General features: G+C 47.3%; 2 protein-coding genes across 2 annotated transcripts; both read right to left on the bottom strand.

Moving 5' to 3' along the window:
- Positions 1 to 3,969: 3,969 nt before the first annotated feature.
- LOC135812849 (serine-rich adhesin for platelets-like) lies at positions 3,970 to 7,953 on the bottom strand. Its single transcript, XM_065326065.1, has one exon. The coding sequence runs from the start codon at positions 7,951 to 7,953 to the stop codon at positions 3,970 to 3,972; it is 3,984 nt and encodes a 1,327-aa protein (XP_065182137.1).
- Positions 7,954 to 18,156: 10,203 nt separating this feature from the next.
- LOC135812848 (serine-rich adhesin for platelets-like) lies at positions 18,157 to 22,695 on the bottom strand. The gene has a single exon (XM_065326063.1). It carries the CDS (start codon positions 22,693 to 22,695, stop codon positions 18,157 to 18,159), a length of 4,539 nt encoding a protein of 1,512 aa, XP_065182135.1.
- Positions 22,696 to 24,376: the final 1,681 nt, after the last annotated feature.

Below are 24,376 nucleotides of genomic sequence, written 5' to 3'. Positions count from 1 at the left end.
CAAAAATGCGATAATACTCATAAAAGGACACACTTCAGGCTCATTACAAACATCTTGAAAGTTTTTGTCTTCACAAGTATACTTTCAAGCCTTCTCGTCAGATGAAATACAGGCAAGGGAAAAGGAACAGGAACAGTGGATTAAATACAGTAAGAAGGTGGTAAAACAGCGCAAAGAAGAAGATGGCTAAAGTAAACAGCTTTGTATGAACAATTCACACGAAACGATCTGGATGGCAGCAGAAAGCCTGAGAAAGGTCGCCAAAAAAGTCCGAAAATAGTGCGAAATAGTGCGAAAATAAGAAAGGAGTACTTGTACATGTACGAGTGGGCACTGGGCATGAACAGCTAGCTGGCAATGCATGTCGTTTCGTCCAGATCATGAGATGCTACACTCGTCAAAATTAGTTTGGTAAGGGAATTCGAAACTTCCGTCTAATCGGACTAGGATTGATAGCCAGGGATAAAGTAGCACCAACGACAATAGTCATGTACTTGTACATGTACATGCACTTGCGACGCCGCGGGGGGGGGATGAAGAATCCACTACAGTTGTAATTATGGTCAACTCATACGGTGGTAAAAACATACCTGGCGAAATGATGGTGGTGAGAAGGAGAGCCTCTGGGCCATGGTGTAACTACTTCGCAGCTTATAATAGAGCGTGTACGTGTGTGTGGGGGGGGGGGGGGGGGCTCTGGGCAGGCCTGTGTGTGTGTGGGGGGGGGGGGGGGGCACTGGGCAGGCCTGTGTGTATCGTAATTATTTATGGCAATGCATGGGTGTATTTCGCCAGATGTATTTTTCACGGTCATATCAGTCGACGCCAAAGTGATTTAAAAAATTAACGATAGCCATATGATTATGAGCTACTTCGCACAACTATAGCGATAGAACCACAGCACTTTGTAGTTTTCGAATACATGTACTTGAAATCCTCAAGGGCCAGTACAGGACTACTCAGTAGGCCCAAGCCTCAGCCTACATGTAGGCCTAGGGTTAGGGTCAGGGGTATAGGTCTACATTGTAGATCATAACTGATCTGTCTCGATATGACCACGGTCGAGACTATGATCAGCGTGTGAAAGTCACGTGAATCATCTACATGACTGGTTTTACCTGCCATGCCCAGTACTACGACAGTACAGTGTACTAGAGTACTAGATTCTACGTGAGAAATTTCTAGGGGATACATGTACAGACTACAGTGCAGTGTGCACTCCTTCATTCGTAGTGCACTGTCTGTGCACCTGGATATCTTCCTGGACATGTTGCGCTGCTGTCCAGCAAGTGGCGCTTTTTGGTACTGATGGCTTTCTTCAAGTAGTTTCCTGCGAGCACAGGAGTAGTCAATTCTGTACCAATGTTGGTAGCTAAAGGCACGTGGCGGCGCTCCTTGTGAGCTTCCTGCCACCCGGTTGGATTATGAGGGTGCATGACATGGTCAGTGAATTTATTTTGCAGGGTTCAAAAGACCAAGTGGAATTTTTCCCCAAGTGATGTTTACTAATTTTGTAGTGGATGGCTATAAATAGTATTCAATACCACTTTGTTGGCGCTTGGGGGCATATTGTAGCAGACTATGGTGCTGATCTACCGACATTTCAGGAGATGCGCTTGCTGCTAGTGGTCCTTGAATATTGTCGGCGGAGTGGCCGCATGGACAACTGATCGATTCATTGGAGGGACTCAGCAAGTCGCCGGTCACCGAGTTTGATGGCAGTAAACTTTACAAGGTAACTTGCCTCGTTGTGCACACTTAGTTGGTTTGGGTCCGATGCGTTGTTTAGTTGCGGGAAACTGTGACTCATCGTTCAGTACCGTTCTTCAGTATAATTTTTTGTCGAAATTGTGAATTTGCCCAACGTCCCAGGAACAGAGGGTATCTCGAAGCACCTGTCACGGGGGGGGGGGGGGGGCACCCAGGGAAAAGAAGGTGCCAACTTTGGTCCAGGCGCGTAGCTCGAATGGGGCAGGGGGGGGGGGGCATGTGTACCCCCCATAATATTATAGTTTCGACCTAGGTTCAGTATGCACATAATGACCATGTCCATGATGACGTGCACCAGGCATCCTACACATACTACCGTAAAGTCCGGAGCAAACGCCCACCCCATTTTTGCAAGATCTGCTGGCCTGTACACACTGACCCCATGCACTGTCACCCCTACTGTACGAAAGTGCATCTCACACCGTAGCAGGAAGAGCATTTTGCTACGGTAAACTATGTCCACTTTCCTGGTTTCAAAATCTCTTTGTGCACTAGCGCTATAGCCACGAGCTAGCTAGCTCGTAGTGATTTTATAATGATGGTTGTTTTATTTCGCAAATCCGAACGGGTTTTCTTCCGAATAACAAGGTACCGAAGAACAGAGTATTGAAGGAACCAAATACACTTCTGACGGTGTTTCAAGCCGTCATTTCGAGATAACACAGCGCCCAAAGGCAAATGTTTTTCTTGGGCACTTCGGAGTTTTCAACAAGTTAGCAGCGACGCTGTAGGTGTAGCTTCTGTTACATACCCTGTTCGACTTGCAACTGCAATATTGGGACCAGTCAAGCCGTTGACTGACGCTTCATCAGAACAATTATTGTTCCTGACAGCGCGATATCGTGGCACTGCACAAATTTATGCGGCATTACTCGTACCACATGGAGAACGAACTACCACATTTATTGAATGAAAGGAAATCTCGACAGAAGTTATTTCTTTGCAGGAAGATAATGACAATCGCTTTTGCACAGCCTCCTGGTAGGACATAGGCAGTTTGTAGGCATTACAGTCGTTCTCGTACGCATTCGACCTTCATGTCAGTTGTTTACAACTATATTGACCTGAAAAAGACGAAAATAGTATGGACCCGCTGGGGTGGGCGTTTGCTGCGAAGTGGGCGTTTGCTCCGGACTTTACGGTACACGTACTATGATAGTACAACTACAGCCAGTGAACTACAGCCGTGCACCACCCTGAAATGGGGACCAGCTGTGCCCCTATTGGACGGAATTGGTAATGTGGCCATGTCCAATGATGTTTGGTCATTTCAGACATTGGCTCTCTCCAATCGAGTCTAAAGCACAAATCTATTGTACATGCTTCTGCCCAATACAGCATAACGAGACGAAAAAGAGAATGAATGCATGAACACAATGAATGCATAGGAATTGTATCAAGGACATATAAATTCACATTTTTAAAGCCCTTAGATTCTGTAGGAAATGTCCAAGTGAATCATGAAAAGGCAATGTGATGTAAAAATTGCGATCTATGAATGATTCTTTGTAAAAAAAATTATGTATTATGTTATCAAAATGGTGGGACAATGTTTCTTTGCAACTCAAGTTTCATGCTCGTGCGATCAAAGGGCAAAATAATTGTGTAAGGCAGCTCTGCACCCTGGCGATATTGAGCATCATGGTACACAGGAATAATTCAACTGGGCATTGTTGTGATATCCAAGTCTGCAATATCTGTGACAAAATGGTGTACTCTATTAAACGCCAGTAGCTTGTCACCAAAGTGAAATATTCAGGCCAAAGCCCGACGCCCGAGACTACTTGTGTCCAAGACTGTGGGTACTTCATCACTATTCATATTCCTTGTTACGCTGCCGCTGTTCTTCATCGCATACAGCTCTCTCAAAGCCCGCAGTGTGTGGGGGTGTGGAGCCAAGTGATTGGTTGACGTAGATACCATCTGGGTCATTGTTCACTCCGTGACACTTCTGCTTTGCTTTCCCCTAGGCATCACCTCGGCGCATACATTGCTGTCAGCGGCCGGAGTGTCTGCATGATCGCCATGGTCGCAACACGTCTGCACCACTGGGGACTCGGGACGTTGATCGTTGTGATGGGCGTTTACAGATGCTGCTGCAGTCTGTTGTTTCACATCCACAGGAACCTGGTACGTGTCTGCAGTGCTAGCTGTCTCCTGCTGTACGGGATACTGCAGCGACGTGGTCTTGTCATCAGGCTATGTGCTGGTGATCGCATCGACTGGAACGTCATACACACCCAATGAACTGGAGCCAGTTTCTGCTTTGCCTGCAGTATCAGCAGTGGAACTGGGTGATATTTGGGCCAATTTCAGGTTGTTGGCAGCATGTGCGTGCGCTGTATCCTTGCTCTCGAGCGGTGTGCCTTTCTTCACAACATTCAGTGAGTCGAGCGGCGTTGCGTATGTTTCCTCTTGTCCACGAGTGCAATCGCTCTTACAAGCAGACGTTACGGCATCGACGGGAGCTGCGTATGTTTCATCTTGTCCACGAGTGCCATCGCTCTCATACGCAGATGTTAGAGCATCAATGGGAGCTGCGTACGTTTCGTCTTGTCTACGAGTGCTATTGCTCTCACTAGCAGATGTTATGGCATCAATGGGAGTTGCGTATGTTTCCTCTTGTCCACGAGTGCTATCGCTCTTACAAGCAGACGTTACGGCATCGACGGGAGCTGCGTATGTTTCATCTTGTCCACGAGTGCTATCGCTCTCATACGCAGATGTTAGAGCATCAACGGGAGCTGCGTACGTTTCGTCTTGTCTACGAGTGCTATTGCTCTCACTAGCAGATTTTATGGCATCAACGGGAGTTGCGAATGTTTCGTCTTGTCCACGAGTGCTATCGCTCTCATACGCAGACATTTTGGCATCGACGGGAGCTGCGTATGTTTCGTCTTGTCCACGAGTGCCATCGCTCTTACAAGCAGATGGTACTGTATCGATGGGAGCTGTGTATGTTTCGTCTTGTCCACGAGTGCCATCGCTCTCCCAAGCAGATGTTACGGCATCGATGGGAGTTGCGTATGTTTCGTCTTGTCCACGAGTGCTATCGCTCTCACAAGCAGATGTTATGGCATCGATGGGAGCTGCGTATGTTTCGTCTTGTCCACGAGTGCTATCGCTCTCACAAGCAGATGTTACGGCATCGATGGGAGCTGCGTATGTTTTGTCTTGTCCACGAGTGCCATGGCTCGCACATGCAGCCACCATAGCATCGACGGGCGCTGCGTAACAAGAATCGGTGTTTGGCGTTGATTTTTTGTCGATTTTGGCTACTCCGATCTCTGCATAGACCTCTGACCTGCAGTCTGGGTTCATGTTGGAGGTATTCTGTAGCATGGCGGTGTCGATCTGTGAAGTATTGTCCGTTGCCGGCAAGAGCCGCTGTGGTGTATCTTGAACTTGCAGCTCTGCGTACATTTCCTGGTCGAGGTCGCTTTCGAATGTGTGCACGTGTGTGATTGAACTGCTGGTACTGGCGTTGTCATAGGCTTTCTCAGCTGTTGCGGCTTGGCCTGACAGAGTGCTGGTCGTTGCTAGGGAATAGATTGGACCCAGTACATCCTCGGGTGCTGGTGGAGCAGTGTTACGCCGTGGGAGGGAAGGCAACGCTGCCGCCATTTTAGATAGCGACGTAGTGTCGGAGGGCATGGATAGTTGCGAGATCAGTTGTGGTCCACACAGCATGTATTGTGGTTCTTCTGCCAGTGCATTGGAATCGTCAGTCTTCTGTATCAGGTTTCCTGGAGCGACTTCTTCAGGCAGTGGCGATGGTAGTGGCCTGCTGGTTCTGGGGCTACCTGGCTGTTTCATTTCAGTTCTCCGTTCACGCCCAGCTGAGATCTTGCGCTTGACGTGCGAAAACATGTTCGACCATTTGCTGCTCTTGTATTGTTGGTTGCCAATGTCGATATCGGCTTGTTCTCCGTGCCATGATGTCTTCCTGTACCTAGGTGGAATGGTGGGCGGCGCGTCACCTGCTACTGATGACGTGGCAGTGGTGGGTTCCCCTGCACCACTGCTATGCGAGGACACATTGGAATCCCCTGTTTCTCGCATCCGTTGACTCTTGGGTTGGACTTGGGCGTAGACTTCTCGCCTGGGAGTGGGATCAGTTGGGTTATGAGCTGCTATCGTCGATGGAGCCACGATCTGTGCCTCTGCTTTAGGTGTACTCCGCACGCCTATTGCATCTGCTGGCATTGCATAGGTGTCAGCTGGATCCATGCCAGCCTTGTCAGTCCTGCCGGCTGCTGCTTGCTCTAGCTTGATATCTGCTGGCAGTTGATAGGCGTCTGCAATGTCTGCTCCAGGGTCAGTAGTCGATACTGTACTTGTTGTTGCTTGGTGTGTCACCATGTCACTGTCAGTTGTTGGTGTTATGCCGCTTTGTGCTGTGTGTCTCACCGTGCCCGGCTTGATGGAATCGGCCGGCATGATGTAGGTATCTTCCTCTACCAGCAAGACACCTTGTTGAGCTCCTGAAGCGCCTGAGAGAGCAATAGATGTTGGCCTGCTCTCTGAGCGTCTAAGCTGTGTCAGCTCACGTGGTGTAGCGGCGGCGTCATCTTTGCACGTGTTTCCAATGACGCTCCTCACAGCATCATTTGGCAGCTGGTAGGTTTCCTCAGCATACACGTCAGTGGCCAAGTGCCTAACAGCATCGGCAGGGCTTGCATAACACTCGTCCGAAGTGGCTGTTTGTCCAGCAAGGGCGGGATTTGCCTTGGTCGTGGAAACAACGTCTGTAGCTGTAGAATGTGTCCCAGCGGTTGGTGTTTGACATAGAGTAGTGTCAGATGCAGATACCGGCCTGAACTTGATTGGATCCTCTTGGACGGTCACAAGACTTGGCACGTGATCCGATTTCAGCAGTCCTTGATTGCCAGTTACCGAGTCCCAAGAGGCCGCTTCACTTTGCAATCGATCTGTTAGGAACTCCAGTTCCCGGTCAAAACTTCTGTGTTTGGTGCCTTCCAGGTAATCGTTCCCTAAAGATCCCTGCTGCAAAGGCACAGTGGGTTGTGATTGTGCAAGAGCAGTCAAGCTCGTGTTCGTCTTGTCATCATTCGCGGACGTCCGTGTACCAGCGGTTCCACCTGCAGCTTGTTCAGCCGAATCATGCCTGCCTGTGACGTCAATAGATTCGGTTTCCAAAAACTTCTTGACTTTGTGAATAGCATCTTTGGGCGTGCAATAGTCATCATCGGTGTGTATGTGTACCGTGTGCAGATCAGCAGATGTGTCCGTGATTTTTGTGGTACTGGAACACAGCCTTGAGGCTGTGTGACTAGCAATGACGTCCACAGGCAGGGCGTATGTGTCGCTGGCAAGACCTGACTTTGATCGCGTGTTGAGTGAAATATCCAGTGATGATTCGTCCCGGGACGCGGCCAGAGGTGTGCGTGTTGGTGATGTGTATATCTCTTCTGTCAGATCCATGGGAACGCTAGGTGCTACTGATGCTTTTCGACCCAGTAGAGTACGCTTGGCAGGCTTTGCTGAGGGTTGGAAATTCCGTCCGTCAACTCCTCCTTTTGTCGGAAGATGTGCATCACTCGACGCTGAAGTGCTCGGGGACTCGGCAGCGGCATTATACTCTGATAGGTTTGTTTCACTGCTCTGTGTGTGAACAGACATTAGCGTGACGGTCGTATCTGTGGAAAGTCTCCGGGACATGTTCAGCTCATCGGCGGTCCTGAGATAAGCGTCTGCCTCATCTTGATCAATATCAGCATTGAACTCGGAACCAGATGTACGTGATGCCAGTGAGGAGCGGGGATTTCCCAGTGTGGTCGATGTCTCGTAGACATTCATCATCGAGCCACCCTGCCATAGTTCATGATCTTCCTCTTGAGTAGATATGTGTTGGAAGGCACTGTTCATCATTGTGAGAGACACCGATATACGTGTACGACGCAGTAGAGTGAATGACCCAATCTTAGCTCTGCGCTTCAGCAGCACAACAAGCAATACTAACAGAAGTAGCAAGATCAGAGCTCCCATTCCAGCAGCCATGCCCAGCACTACACTTGACGATGCTGTCGTGGGGGCCTCCGAGGATTTCACTGTTGCTGGTTGTACTGTGCTGCTTGTCTTGTCAGTATCCGGTAAAACAGGCTCAGAGCCAGGACTGCCCTGGTTGCTTGTGGCGTGAATATGTGGCGTATCAGAAACCATAATTATTTGATGCCCTATTTGTTGCGGTTGTGGTGGTATCAGCTACTGCCGAGTTTACTCTGGATGTTGTCATCACAGCATTTGCAGAATGTGTAGTTGCAGTTGCGGACACTGTGTTTTCACTCCTTTGCAACTGAGATTGAATAGTACGTTGTTTAGGTACCCAGGCCATGATAGAAGAAGATTGGAACTGAGAGATATCGGACGATGTTTGTACAGCTGAAAAATTGGTATGAACTGTAGGTGAGTTGTCATCGCCACCTGGCAGTGTACCACCAACAGTTGTTGCGTGCTTGTGCTGCATACCTGTCCCTTGTACATTGCCGGAATCAGTGGTTAACATTTCATTCTGCGCTGTAACCATGTTGCTTGAGGTAGATGGAGGGTTAGACGCCGCAGATCGTGGCGCTGACGGGACTGCAGATGGGATGACATTATGTCCGGTTCCATTGATAATGGTTATGATCTGATGACTGGTCGGTATATCAGATGAATCACCACCCATGCTCCTGGTGGTAGTTGCTGATGTTTGTGTCATAGTTGTGGTGGTCGAGGTGGATGTGATTGTTGCAGGCCCGTGTCTAGCATTACAGGTGTTGTTCAGATTTGGCGGCAGGTGGGACAGGTCATCACATTGTGTTACCACGACGCATGGGTGCGAAGTATTACCAGTGTTGCACAATTTCTTTTGAGACATGCAGTCTGTAGTGCACTGCCGACCAGTCGTGCATGGATCTTGAGCTTCAGAAGGAAAGCAAACAAAACAGGATACATCATCATCGAGAAGTATCGACAAAGGTTGAGCCAGTCCCGGTTACCTTTGCATACTTTTAGTTAAAACTCGTTATGGATAGGCCTTACTCTTAAAGGGGAAGTAAAGTCTGAAATCCGATTTTCAACAGTTGTACACCGATCCAAGTTACCTATTAATGTTAAGCCATCCAACTTTCGACAGGCGAGTTGCTGAGTCTCTCCAACGAATTGATAAATTCTACCTGTCCAACGGCGGCTATCACGAAAGTTGTGGCGAGGTTATGCCCTGCAATTGGGGGTAGGCCACCACCATAGACTGCTATAACATGTCTCCAAGCGCCAACAAGTGGTCTTGAATAGCGTTATCCACTAAAAATCACCTGGGGAAATCAAATTTCGAACAACGGCCACGCAGTAGCTGAATCCAACCTCGTAGCACGAAAGCACACACAGATCGTTTCCATTATATCTTTTCACTACTCTGCCAGTACTGATACATCATGGCAATACTGCCTGCCCTCGCAGAAACTCGAATGAAGCCGCCACGAAGCGTAACTTGCTGAACAACAGCCCACCATGCCGAGAAAGAAGAACTGCTCAACAACAACAATCCGCAAGGACTACAACGGTAGTGCAAGATAGCACAGAAAGTTCTCATGCAGTGGGCAACTAGTGGTTGTAAGTTTCACATCATGCATGCCACGCTCTCATAGCAAAAATTCAATAATTATTTCTCTGTTGCTTTGGTCCACCTACTTCCGGTGCAGGCTCGGTTTCGTCGTCCATTATTTTTTCAAGTACTGGAAAGCCACGGCTGTGCCCCAAATCAATTCTGAATTATCCAACTGCATGAAATGCATGCATACATGTACCTGAAATCCTGGAGTGCACAACTGCTTCGTCGTGAATTTCTACTTGTATGACGAGACATTGATGCAAACCAACAGCCTTCCAGCTGCACAAACTACTGAAGTATGTCCCACGCAACTAAGAATATCCACTGTTAGAGAATGATGACAAGATCAGTAAATACTTCGAAGTACTCGTAATAACTTGACAATGCGTCCCAAGCTGGGAAGTACGTTGCTTTGCTCCTTCCGATTGTACTTAGACTGTATTGTCAAGCTGTAATTGTAGGTAGACTGTATTGTCAAGTTGTCACCAGACTTAACTCACAACTCTCCGCGCGGCCTCCACAGACGCCACAGCCACCACCACCGCATTCAACAATAAATATATGCATCAATCATGTTGTGTTATGCTTTGCCTTCATGTTTATGCCTTCCAGCCTCTGGGGAATCCAGAATAAATCAATCAATTTCAACGGTATGAAGTATCAACTTGATACTTGATATTGTAGAAATTAATTTGCAACATCGACCGTGAAAATTGTTTTCAGCATGCAAATAGAGCTTACTTGTGATGTGAAGGTTTCCATTAGGTATCATGGTGATGTGGTGCACTGTCGGAGGTGAATGGTAGCAGAGATCTGCTCCACTGGTGAATTCGTAGTGATATCCTGGCTCAGATACAGCTTCAACGTCACATTTTTCCTTGGATTCACTGAAAATGCCAATGTCAATAGTTGGGCCCTGACTTCGGTTGCAGTTGCACTCCTTCATGAGCAAATCATGAAAATAAAAATCCTCTTGTTGTAAGCCATGTGTCGTCCGATTAACGATCTCTGACTTCATGAGTAGGTGTATTGTCAAAGAATTGTGTACATTTTGGCCCCTGTATCCAACGAGACGGAATGCGCACGTGCCATTCATGCGGAGAACTACCTTTTGTATGGCAAGAGAGCACTCCAGTTTGAATTTCCATTTGTTGTTAGTGTAAAGATATTGGTTCTTCAGCTCCATCAGCGATGGTGTTTGAGGCTGGGAAATCGACGAAGGTACTGAGAGTTCATGATCAATTACGCCCTTGTCTGGGCAGGTTACAGATCCCTGCACTAAAAGAAATTGCATTGAAAGGGGGACATTTCACATAAGCTTGATTATACTGTACATGACTATATAGTTATAAAGACCGTTGTGCATTCTAATTTCTGATAAATTTAAGATATATTACAACCTTGGAGTATGCGCTATGTAGCACAAGGATCAATACGGTTACCCATGTCGGTCGTCTCATTTTGAATTACGGTATAACCGTACTCCCGAGATTAGAGCCCTCTCTTCAATAGTGCCCTATCTCTAATAGTGCCCTATCTCTAATAGTGCCCTATCTCTAATAGTGCCCTATCTCTAATAGTGCCCTATCTCTAATAGTGCCCTATCTCTAATAGTGCCCTATCTCTAATAGTGCCCTATCTCTAATAGTGCCCTATCTCTAATAGTGCCCTATCTCTAATAGTGCCCTATCTCTAATAGTGCCCTATCTCTAATAGTGCCCTATCTCTAATAGTGCCCTATCTCTAATAGTGCCCTATCTCTAATAGTGCCCCAGTCTCTAATAGTGCCCTATCTCTAATAGTGCCCTATCTCTAATAGTGCCCCAGTCTCTAAGAGCCACTGAAAAAGTACAGTCCTGTCTTGAATAGTGCCCCACCCCCAGGCTTGCAAACAAGCGCTTGTGCAAGTTTGGTGTTCTTTTGCTGGTGTTCTTGTCCATGGCATTGCACTGGTGGCTTCAGGATCAAAGAAGCAGGTCTTGTGGCCGTTTCTGTTGGTTCGGGATAGTTTACAGTACACTTTAGGCTCTTTTTTTTGCTTTCGTTGCTTTTATGTTGTGTACAAGCATTGAAAATAAACTGTACCCTCTCTTGAACAGTGCCCCATATGTGATGACGTTGAAAAAATAGTACCTCAGGGGCAATAACCTCGCGAATATGGTATACACACACACAGACACACACACACACACACACACACACACACACACACACACACGCACACACACACACACACACACACACACACACACACACACACACACACACACACACACACACACACACACACACTGTAATGGTGTTCTGTGCCCTAAAGCAGCCATGTCGGGTTGGATGCTCGGTCCTGCTTTGGCAACAAAACACTAGATACTGCAATAATGAATATACGGGTAAGTAACTGATACGAACTTAGAAGTTAGTTGCGACTTTCGAGAAATTAGTCATGAAAATGGTTGTTCCAACGAGGAACACACGCTTCTTGGCGAACTTGACCACTTGACTGACTCACAACTGCAATCCTGAGCACACAAGGAGCACGTCGCACCTTCCACTCGGCAAAACTGCAAGAAAGCATCACTCCCTGCTCAATACGTAGTAGGGTTTCGCGGAATACACCCCTCATCAGTTGAGCTTCAGTTGGCCGAGGTAGATTGTGCTTGAAAAGCACCACATATAACACTTATTATACTGATCTCCAGGCCAAACGATCACCAGGGATACAACCGTACAGAGGCGCGTTGTGTCTAGCGCGACAAACACCTCGTGAAGCCCCAGGTAGGAGCGTGAGTCACAGTCGCTCATTTAATTGTGCTAAACAGAAGTTGAGAGCCAGGCCTTGTGTGCTCCGGATGGCAGTCGTCAGTCAAGTGTCACGTTCTGCCAGAGGCATGTGTTCCTCGTTGGAACAACCAACTTGATAGATGACTGTTAGCTTTTGTAAAGCAATAATTTGATGGTTTTTTCACTGGGTGGCAAGTCTCATCAATTCCACAGCAGAATTCTAATTAATGAATTGACTTTGGGTAAGCCACTCTTTGCTGGAGCATGACTACAAGTCTTGCAGGGTCTACAGTGTTGGCACGGGGACTTTCCGCAAGTGATACATGTGCTTTTTCATACTCAATCTGCGGACAGCATGCTGTTTCGTTCTTTTTGAACTCATCAGCGCAGCACAGAGGAAATGAGGCCGAACCTGATAGCAATGGAAATAAAAATTTCCAATCAGGCCCGAACGTACCTTGCCAGAGTGCTCAAACTGACAAGTCAGTGAGCTCTGCATAACGCAAACAGCAAAGGCGCTACCCCACGCAAGAGTGCTCAACAGCTACAAGAGCAGGAGCGAAATACTCAATCTGCGGACAGCATGCTGTTTCGTTCTTTTTGAACTCATCAGCGCAGCACAGAGGAAATGAGGCCGAACCTGATAGCAATGGAAATAAAAATTTCCAATCAGGCCCGAACGTACCTTGCCAGAGTGCTCAAACTGACAAGTCAGTGAGCTCTGCATAACGCAAACAGCAAAGGCACTACCCCACTTGCTTTTTCATAGAATAATTATTACAGAGATTCATAACTAGCATCTGCCGCTAGGGTTTACTGGGTGTTAGCGGCGGTCGTGAGTTCCCTTCGGGAACGGACACGATAATTTACTCTTTAAAAAAAAAACTAGCAACCTTACCGTCATATCGATGGATCATCAACAGTAACAGTGTGGTAATCAGCGCAGCTAGTCTCGCCATCTTGTCATCAGTATAGCTAAGTACTCTCACTTGAAAATGTCTTCTTTCTCAGGTCTATCAACGTTCGAGACTTCGGTCTTCTAGGACTTAGTCTTGGTGTCATTACAGTAAATATCGTCTTCCCAAGTCCTACATGTGTCGGTAATGCATGTGTCACCAGCGAGAACACAGGTGAATCGCAGGTGAATCGCAGGTGAATCGCTTATTGGGATGTGTGCGTTGCTGCTCAGGTGGTTTCATTTGAAGCACAGCTGTTCACACAGCTACAGCAGACCTGAAGCGAGCCAGATCAGTTGAGCACGTTTTCCCTAGCAAACCATCAAGACGGGCATCTACGAATTTCTGTAGCCAGAGTTTCCACACAATTAATAATACGGAGGGCAAGTGGTGGCTTGTCTTTTTTTAGGCATGAATACTCCCAGCAATCAGTTACAGAGGCTGGCGATACGGAAAGCTGGTGTTGCTATTACATTGTTTTCAGCGCTAGAATTTGGGCTGAAAAGGAATCAAATGGCTACAACTGTGAGAGCTACTACTTGTGACTTGCAGTTGTTAACGAACACGAAGGACTCTGAAGGCAGGCAAGATCAATTTGGATAAGCCCTACTGTTCGGGCCACAGTTTATTTGCTATACATACATGGGAACAGAAGTATCCAGCCTTTGATTAATGTGTGTACTTATTCAAAGGCACGTTTACCGTAAGTTTAAGTGTCTAGGTGCCTCGCAGCAATACATGTAGGTTTCAATGGTCAGCCTGAGGTAGAAGGTAGTAAAGAAAAGGTGCAACTACGGAAACTAACATTCTTTCCGGAAGTGCAAGTTTCGTATTATTCAAAAAACTGTCCGATAAGTATTTTTGAGCACGAAACTCGAAGTTCCAGGAGTTCGTTTTTGTAACTTGGTTTGTTCTGCCTTTTTCCAGTGTACTTGTAAAACTGATTTTTATGTCTGTTGTTATCAATAACACTGTGTGATTGTATTATTCCTGTTGCTACAATACCTTGGCATGCACATTAGTATCCATGCTAGATAGTCCTCTCCATTTCGAGCGTTGCAAGGTATGTACCAAAAATTTAGAACTGTCACTTCGAAGTTTAACTTTCAGAACCTCAGTTTCAGACAGAATACAATACGCAATTGTACCATTTGCTGAACATGCTACCTGCTCACTTGAAGCGAATTGAAGACATTGAATCATTTTCGACAGAACCTTTGAACACTCTAAATGAAGACAAATTGGCTATATCCCTATATCCCCTCCTTTTTGAAAATGTATTTGACCGATAAAACAAGGCTTTCAACGATTTTTAAACATGAATATTGACGGACTTGCCCCTTCTGTTCATGTCTTCCCCGCTCTAGTAATGTTGGTTGGTTGGCTGGTATATTTTATTTTACTTCGCCAGAATGAACAGGCATTGCTGTCTTCTTGCCTGGACAAGTGGATTGTCCAAGCTCTCACAAAAGACGAAGGAAGGAACTAATAGTACATGAGAGTGTGAAGCATGCAATCTTATAAGAGAAAATTCCATGAGAGTGTGACGCATGCATGATGCGAGAGGAGAGATAGATAGACGGATAAATAGATAGAGAGAGAGAGAGAGAGTGAGAGAGAGAAGAGATAGAGAGAGACTGCTTTATTGCCTGCACAAGTGAATTGTCCTAGCTTTCACAAAATGCATAACCAACAACAACAGCAACGGCAACAACAACAGCAACAAGAACCACAACAACAACAACAACAACAACTACAATAACAACAACCACAACAACAATAACAACAACAACAACAACAACAACAACAACAACAACAACAACAACAACAACAACAACAACAACAACAACAACAACAACAACAACAACAACAACAACAACAACAACAACAACAACAACAACAACAACAACAACAACAACAGAGAGAGAGAGAGAGAAAGTTTGTGTGTCAGAGACAGAGACACAGAGAGGGCCCTAGGGGGAGAGATATGGGGATTGTTAAAATGGATTTCGACATGAAGATAATATAATGGTTCATGAATCCGCCCAGTCCACATTCTTTCTCTGTTTCTCTCCGTTCTTCCCTTTCAGTTGCATCTTCCTTTCTGCTCTGTTTTACTTTCTCCTTCCGTTCGTCCAGTTGCATCTTCCTTTCTGCTTTCTCCTTTCGTTCTTTCCTCTTGATATTTATACATCTACTTTGTACTGTAGAGAACTGAAATAATAAAAACCAAACCAACCAAACATGCCACAATTCACATCCACATTATGTCAGAGGTCGCAGGTTCGAGCCCGGCAGTCGTACATCTTACTACGAAATCCCCACGACGCAGCTCACCAGAATGAGATCAAGGTGTCGGTCCTCTGCACTCAGTAGAGTCAAGTCGAGCGAGCTGCAACTCCCAGTGCCGAAAGGCTGGCTCACGCCCCTACATGGCTACTTCCCCTTGTCTAACCCTTTGTCTAACCCCCAAGACGAAATGATGGCAGCCGACTGGCCGAAATTTAAATTAAAACAAAACATTCTTTCCAAAGAAGTGTGACACATGACGGGTAACTTGTGGTAAGTATTACAAAAAGTGAGAACTAAAATAAAGAGTAAAAAAAAAAATTCTATCATTAATATAGCTACGAACGAATCCTCGCTTTCCCTTTCTTTGTGTGCCTTGCGACAATCGTACAACATTTTACATCTACATGTCGACATAATATATGAAATGCTTACTGTGCAATTAGTTGTCTTTGTAGCTATATTAAAACTACTGTCTCCGAAACTCTTGTTCAATTCTATTATTCTCTGTCTTACGAGTACAGTACCTCTCGAAACAGCTGTCTGGAGGGCATCGTTCTAACAACCTGAGCGGAATCGTTCTGGCGGAGGTTGTGATTTGCAAATAGTCGTGCTTTGGACTGTTGGAAGGATCGACATGAATTATTGTTGGCCAGTCTCCCATTTTCTTAGGTATTGTGTCTCGCAAAAGAGGAAGCTATCACAGCCCAGTCAAAATGGACTTTCTCGTGAAGTGTTTTCTTGTGAAAATAATACAAGTAAGAATAGCGCCATCTGAGGACGTGCTATGCACACGCGCTTATTCAGCCATTCATTCCCCTTTCCTTCCTGCCACTCTTGAAAAGTGCAAGATCTTAGTACTGGTCACATCACTGCTGCACCTTTGACTTCTCATTGTACAAACAAACTTCATTATTTTTGAGTATTGTGTGTGTATGGTTGACGTAGCACAACGTCAGCGGTAGTGAGATTTGACATGCTCGCCCGACCATACAATGAAGGTCACGGAGACATTGCTAGTTTGTGAACCTGGCTCTGTACCGTGGTCGGAAGGGAATATGAATTGATTTAGAAGAGAGAAAAGAACAGAAAAATACAATAAACTATTACCAATCTCTTGCGATGCAAAAAAATGATAATAATTATTACATTAAGAGTCCAGCAAGTGGCGCTTTGTGGTACTGATGGCTTTCTTCAAGTAGTTTCCCGCGAGCACAGGAATAGTCAATTCTGTACCAATGTCGGTAGCTAAAGGCACGTGGCGGCGCTCCTTGTGAGCTTCCTGCCGCCAGGTTGGATTACGGGAGTGCATGACATGGTCAGTGAATTTATTTTGTATGGTTCAAAAGACCAAGTGGAATTTTTCGCCAAGTGATTTTTACTTATTTTGTAGTGGATGGCTATAATTATTATTCGATACCACTTTGTTGGCGCTTGGGGGCATATTGTAGCAGACTCTGGTGCTGATCTACGGACATTTCAGGAGATGCGCTTGCTGCTAGTAGTCCTTGAATATTGTCGGCGGAGTGGCCGCATGGACAACTGATCGATTCGTTCGAGGGACTCAGCAAGTCGCCGGTCACCGAGTTTGATGGCAGTAAACTTTACAAGGTAACTTGCCTCGTTGTGCACACTTAGTTGGTTTGTATCCGATGCGTTGTTTAGTTGCGGGAAACTGTGACTCATCGTTCAGTACCGTTCTTCAGATAAATATTATTTGTCCAAATTGTGAATTTGCCCAACGTCCCAGGAACAGAGGGTATTTCGAACCACCTGTCACGGGGGGGGGGGCACCCAGGGAAAAGAAGGTGCCAACTTTGGTCCAGGCGCGTAGCTCGCATGGGGCAAGGGGGGGGGGGGGGCGTGTACCCCCTTAATGTTTGGACCTAGGTTCAGTATGCACATAATAACCATGTCGATGATGACTTGCACCAGGCATCCTACACATATTATACATACTATGATAGTACAACTACTTGTACAGCCAGTGAACTACAGCCGTGCACCACCCTGAAATGGGGACCAGCTGTGCCCCTATTGGACGGAATTGGTAATGTGGCCATGTTAAAATGATGTTTGGTCTTTTCTGACTTTGGCTCTCTCCAACCGAGTCTAAAGGACAAATCTATTGTACATGCTTCTGCCCAATAGAGCATAACGAGACAAAAAAGAAAATGACTGCATGAACACAATGAATGCATAGGAACTGTATCAAGGACATATAAATTCACATTTTTAAAGACCTTAGATTCTGTAGGAAATGTCCAAGTAAATCATGAAAAGGCAATGTGATGTAAAAATTGCGATCTTTTAATGATTCTTTGCATATTTTTATGTATTATGTTATGAAAATTTTTGGAGGATGTTTCATTGCAACTCAAGTTTCATGCTCGTGCGATCAAAGGGCAAAATAATTGTGTAAGGCAGCTCTGCACCCTGGCGATATTGAGCATCGTGATACACAGGAATAATTCAACTGGGCATTGTTGTAATATGGAAGTCTGCAATATCTGTGAAAAAATGGTGTGCTCTATTAAACGCTAGTAGCTTGTGACCAAAGTGAAATATTCAGGCCAAAGCCCGACACCCGAGACTACTTGTGTCCAAGACTGTGGGTACTTCATCACTATTCATGTTCCTTGTTACGCTGCCTCCGTTCTTCATCGCATACAGCTCTCTCAATGCCCGCAGTGTGTGAGGGTGCGTGGCCAGGTGATTGGTTGACGTAGATACCATCTGTGTCACGGTTTACTCCACGACACTTCTGCTTTGCTTTCCCCTAGGCATCATCTCGGCGTATACATTGCTGTCAGCGGCCGGAGTGTCTGTATGATCACCATGGTCGCAACACGTTTGCACCACTGGGGACTCGGGGTGTTGATCGTTGTGATGGGCGTTTTCAGATGCTGCTGTAGTCTGTTGTTTCACATCCACAGGAACCTGGTACGTGTCTGCAGTGCTAGCTGTCTCCTGCTGTACGGGATACTGCAGCGACGTGGTCTTGCCGTCAGGCTGTGCGCTGGTGATAGCATCGACTGGAACGCCATGGACACCCAATGAACTGGCCCCAGTGTCTGCTTTGCCTGCAGTATCAGCAGTGGAACTGGGTGACATTCGGGCCAATTTCAGGCTGTTGGCAGCATGTGCGTGCGCTGTATCCTCGCTCTCGGACGGTGTGCCCTTCTTCACAATATTCAGTGAGTCGAGCGGTGTTGCGTATGTTTCCTCTTGTCCACGAGTGCTATCGCTCTTAGAAGCAGACGTTATGGCATCGACGGGAGCTGCGTATGTTTCGTCTTGTCCACGAGTGCTATCGCTCCCATACGCAGATGTTAGGGCATCGACGGGAGCTGCGTACGTTTCGTCTTGTCTACGCGTGCTATTGCTCTCATACGCAGATGTTATGGCATCGACGGGAGCTGCGTATGTTTCGTCTTGTCCACGAGTGCTATCGCTCTCATACGCAGATGTTTTGGCATCGAGGGGAGCTTCGTATGTTTCGTCTTGTCCACGAGTGCTATCTCTCTCACAAGCAGATGTTACGGCATCGATGGGAGCTGCGTATGTTTCGTCTTGTCCACGAGTGCTATCGCTCTCACAAGCAGATGTTTTGGCATCAACTACAGCTGCGTATGTTTCATCTTGTCCACGAGTGCCATCGCTCGCACATGCGGACACTATAGCATCGACGGGCGCTGCGTAACAAGAATCGGCATTTGACGTAGATTTTTTGTCGATTTTGTCTACTCCGATCTCTGCATAGACTTCTTCTGAGCTGCAGTCTGGGATCACGTTGGAGGTATTCTGTAGCATGGCGGTGTCGATCTGTGAAGTATTGTCCGTTGCCGGCAAGAGCCGCTGTGGTGTATCTGGTACCTGCAGCTCTGCGTACATTTCCTGATCGAGGTGGCTTTCGAATGTGTGCACGTGTGTGATCGAACTGCTGGTACTGGCGTTGTCATGGGCTTTCTCAGCTGTTGCGGCTTGGCCTGACAGAGTGCTGGTCGTTGCTAGGGAATAGATTGGGCCCAGCACATCCTCGGGTGCTGGTGGAGCAGTGTTACGCCGTGGGAGGGCAGGCAACGCTGCCGCCATTTTAGATAGCGACGTAGTGTCGGAGGGCATGGATAGTTGCGAGATCAGTTGTGGTCCACACAGCATGTATTGTGGTTCTTCTGCCAGTGCATTGGAATCGTCAATCTTCTTTATCAGGTTTCCTGGAGCGACTTCTTCAGGCAGTAGCGACGGTAGTGGCCTGCTGGTTCTGGGGCTACCTGGCTGTTTCATGTCAGTTCTCCGTTCACTCCCAGCTGAGATCTTGCGCTTGACGTGCGAAAACATGTTCGACCATTTGCTGCTCTTGTATTGTTGGTTGCCAATATCGATATCGGCTTGTTCTCCATGCCATGATGTCTTCCTGTACCTCCGTGGAATGGTGGGTGGCGCGGCACCAGCTACTGATGGCGTGGCAATGGTGGGTTCCCCTGCACCACTGCTATGCGAGGACACATTGGAATCCCCTGTTTCTCGCATCCGTTGACTCTTGGGTTGGACTTGGGCGTAGACTTCTCGCCTGGGAGTGGGATCAGTTGGGTTATGAGCTGCTATCATCGATGGAGCCACGATCTGTGCCTCTGCTTTAGGTGTACTCCGCACGCCTATTGCATCTGCTGGCATTGCATAGGTGTCACCTGGATCCAAGCCAGCCTCGTCAGTCCTGCTGGCTGCTGCTTGCTCTAGCTTGATATCTGTTGGAAGTTGATAGGCGTCCGCAATGTCTGCTCCAGGGTCAGTAGTTGATACTGTACTTGTTGTTGCTTGGTGTGTCACCATATCACTGTCAGTTGTTGGTGTTATGCCGCTTTGTGCTGTGTGTTTCACCGTGCCCGGCTTGATGGAATCGGCCGGCATGATGTAGGTATATTCCTCTACCAGCAAGACACCTTGTTGAGCTGAAGTGTCTGAGAGAGCAATAGATGTTGGCCTGTTCTCTGAGCGTCTAACCTGTGTCGGCTCACGTGGTGTAGCGGCGGCGTCATCTCTGCACGTGTTTCCAATGACGCTCCTCACAGCATCGTTTGGCAGCTGGTAGGTTTCCTCAGCATACACGTCAGTGGCCAAGAGCCTAACAGCATCGGCAGGGCTTGCATTGCACCCGTCCGAAGTGGCTGTTTGTCCAGCAAGGGCAGGATTTGCCTTGGTCGTGGAAACAACGTCTGTAGAATGTGTCCCAGCGGTTGGCGTTTGACATAGAGTAGTATCAGATGCAGATACCGGCCTGACCTTGATTGGATCCTCGTGGACGGTCACAAGACTGGGCACGTGATCCGACTTCAGCAGTCCTTGATTGCCAGTTACCGAGTCTCCAGAGGCCGCTTCACTTTGCAATAGATTTGTTAGGAACTCCAGTTCCCGGTCGAAACTTCTGTGTTTGGTGCCTTCCAGGTAGTCGTTCCCTAAAGATCCCTGCTGCAAAGGGACAGTGGGTTGTGATTGTGCAAGAGCAGTCATGCTCGTGTTCGTCTTGTCATCATTCGCGGACGTCCGTGTACCAGCGGTTCCACCTGCAGCTTGTTCAGCCGAATCATGCCTGCCTGTGACGTCAATAGATTCGGTTTCCAAAAACTTCTTGACTTTGTGAATAGCATCTTTGGGCGCGCAATAGTCATCATCAGGGTGTATGTGTACCGTGTGCAGATCAGCAGATGTGTCTGTGATTTTTGAGGTGCTGGAGCACATCCTTGAGGTTGTGTGACTAGCAATGACGTCCACTGGCAGGGCATATGTGTCGCTGGCAAGACCTGACTTTGATCGCGTGTTGAGTGAAATATCCAGTGATGATTCGTCCCGGGACGCGGCCAGAGGTGTGCGTGTTGGTGACGTGTATATCTCTTCTGTCAGATCCATGGGAACGCTAGGTGCTACTGATGCTTTTCGACCCAGTAGAGTACGCTTGGCAGGCTTTGCTGAGGGTTGGAAATTCGCTCCGTCACCTGCTCCTTTTGTCGGAAGATGTGCATCACTCGACGCTGAATTGCTCGGGGACTCGGCAGCGACATTATATTCCGATAGGTTTGTTTCACTGCTCTGTGTGTGAACAGACATTAGCGTGACGGTCGTATCTGTGGAAAGTCTCCGGGACATGTTCAGCTCATCGGCGGTCCTGAGATAAGCGTCTGCCTCATCTTGATCAATATCGGCATTGAACTTGGAACCACATGTACGTAAAGCCAGTGAGGCGCGGGGATTTCCCAGAGTGGTCGACGTTTCATAGACATTCATCACCGAGCCACCCTGCCATAGTTCATGATCTTCCTCTTGAGTAGATATGTGTTGGAAGGCACTGTTCATCATGGTAAGAGACACCGATACACGTGTTCGACGCAGCAGAGTGAATGATCCCATCTTGGCTCTGCGCTTCAGCAGCACAACAAGCAATACTAACAGAAGTAGCAAGATCAGAGCTCCCACTCCAGCAGCCATGCCTGGCACTACACTTGACGATGCTGTCGTGGGGGCCTCGGAGGATTTCACTGTTGCTGGTTGCACTGTGCTGCTCGATTTGTCAGCGTCCGGGAAAACAGGCCCAGAGCCAGGACCGCTCTGGTTGCCTGTAATGTGGCTACGTGGGGTATCAGAAACCATATTGGATGCCATAGACGTTGCCGTTGTGCTGGTGTCAACTACTGATGAGTTTACTCTGGATGTTGTCATCATAGTATTTGCAGAATGTGTAGTTGCAGTTGCGGACACTGTGTTTTCACCACTTTGCGACTGAGATTGGACCTTACGTTGGTTAGGTCCCAAGGCCATGATAGAAGAAGATTGGAACTGAGAGATATCGGACGATGTTTGTACAGTCGAAAAGTTGGTATGAACTGTAGGTGAGTTGTGATCGCCAACTGGCAGTGCACCACCACCAGTTATTACGTGCTTGTGCTGCATACCTGTCCCTTGTACATTGCCTGAATCAGTGGTTAACATTTCATTCTGCGATGTAGCCATGTTGCTTGAGGTAGATGGAGGGTTAGATGCCGCAGACCATGGCGCTGATGGGACTGCAGATGGGGTGACAACATGTCCGGTTCCATTGATAATGGTTATGATCTGATGACTGGTCAGTATATCAGATGAATCACCACCCATGCTCCTGGTGGTAGTTGCCGATGTTTGTGTCATAGTTGTGGTGCTCGAGGTGGATGTGATTGTTGCAGGCCCGTGTCTAGCATAACAGGTGTTGCTCGGGTTAGTCGGCAGGTGGGACAGGTCATCACATTGGGTTACCATGACGCATGGGTGCGTAGTAAAGCCAGCGTCGCACAATTTCTTCTGAGACGTGCAGGACGTAGTGCACTGCGGACCAGTCGTGCATGGATCTTGAGCTACAAAAGGAAAGCAAACAAACGAGTTTGCAGTCATCATCATCGCAAAGTATTGAAAAGTTTTGACATGTAAAAGTAAGGCAGGACGCATTGGTAAGAGTTATGAGTCACTAGGGACCTTTCGCATTTGCTACGAATCGAATGCGAAACGAAAGTTTGATTCGGCTCGTAATCGTTTCGTTGAACAATAGATTCAGGTTTCGCAAGTCGTCATGCAAATATGCATGGCAACTACGAATACGGCCGTACGGGTGTTGACATGCACACGTGCATGGATCATGGAATCAAGGGAAAAAATGTGCACCTGGCAAAACATGTACACCTGGACCAATAAATGTGTACCTCAAGGATTCGGAGCGCGCCACGAATGAAGAGGCTTCCATTCGTGAAAACGACCTCTCCGCAGGGACTCTGACGAATCCTCGAGCCCAGGTGACGAATCAGCATTCGTTTCGTATCCGTACGCGTGGTACGAAAGGTCCCTACTGTCCACTACTGTAAAAAAATATTTCAAAGCAGTAAGAAGTTGGGATAACTAAACGCAAAACTGACGGATTACTGTGACATTCGATAGGGAGTTTTTGCTCTACAAAATTACGTATGGAAATAACGTTTTCATACGGAAAAATCAACGCTATAGGATTTCGCTCTACGTGATCTCCCCATGATCGCTAAACATGCCTTGTTACTTTGAAGCCACGTTGGCTGCATGTGCCCACCGCATCCACCACGAACCGAAACCGCATTTTCCATTTTATTTTGCATGTGGTGCACGGTATGTGCACCTTGTGTCCCGCGCGCGGCTTGAACGTTGCCATGGATATATCAATGATATGCGGAAAATATTTCAAAAAGACCCACAGAGGACCCAACGTAGGAAAGAGCTTTCCTACAAAAATCCGTAGAGAGATTTACCTATGAAAGTTAACCTCGCTCCTACGATATACGGATTTTCATACATGACCCGCGCTCTGCGAAAACCGACCTTAGGTGCTTCGTAATTTTTTCGAGAAAAAGAACAAAACGTCACGATCTGTCGATTTTTGAAGATTACAAGGTGAGAGTCATGGCGGAACAAAGCAGAAGACGGTCGCTAGCTCAAATTGCTGTGGGCTTCTCCCCAGGGGTTTTAGCCGAACTCCTTCACGATGAATAGTCATTTTTTTGGCCTGGTCCAATCGCAGTTCTGATGACAGCAGTGCCGAGGAGAGTCGGATGTGGAATCGCAAGACGTAACGCTGATCGAGCTGGACGGTGATGCGGAGGAGAATTTCGATCAGGCGTCGGTTCTGCCACCAGCCCAGCCCCTCAATGTCGGCTATATACAGAGTCTAGACCAAGAAAAATCGGTTCAAGTACTGTCTACAATCCAGGAGGCGCGTGACAAGTTTGACAAGCGCTGTAGGTGTTCCGCACTGGTGCTGTTTCAAGAGCGTGACACTTGAAACCTTGCTGACACTTACAGCACACACAGCGCAAGTCCTGATCAAGACAGATCGCTGCTTGTGTGTAGCCGGAAAGCTAGACGTGCTCAGAGACGTGGTGAGGCTACCCAGCGCGTCCAGCATGCTGGGAGATGTGATAGA

The sequence above is a fragment of the Sycon ciliatum genome, chromosome 3 (genome assembly GCF_964019385.1).
Source record: "Sycon ciliatum chromosome 3, ocSycCili1.1, whole genome shotgun sequence".
In the NCBI taxonomy this organism is placed as follows: Eukaryota; Metazoa; Porifera; class Calcarea; order Leucosolenida; family Sycettidae; genus Sycon; species Sycon ciliatum.
This window is presented reverse-complemented; position numbering and strand designations above follow the sequence as displayed.

What these genes read in the sequence shown, in the direction of transcription:
- LOC135812849 (XM_065326065.1), bottom strand. Translation starts at nt 7,953, where the DNA reads ATGGTTTCTGATACGCCACATATTCACGCCACAAGCAACCAGGGCAGT.
- LOC135812848 (XM_065326063.1), bottom strand. Translation starts at nt 22,695, where the DNA reads ATGGTAACCCAATGTGATGACCTGTCCCACCTGCCGACTAACCCGAGC.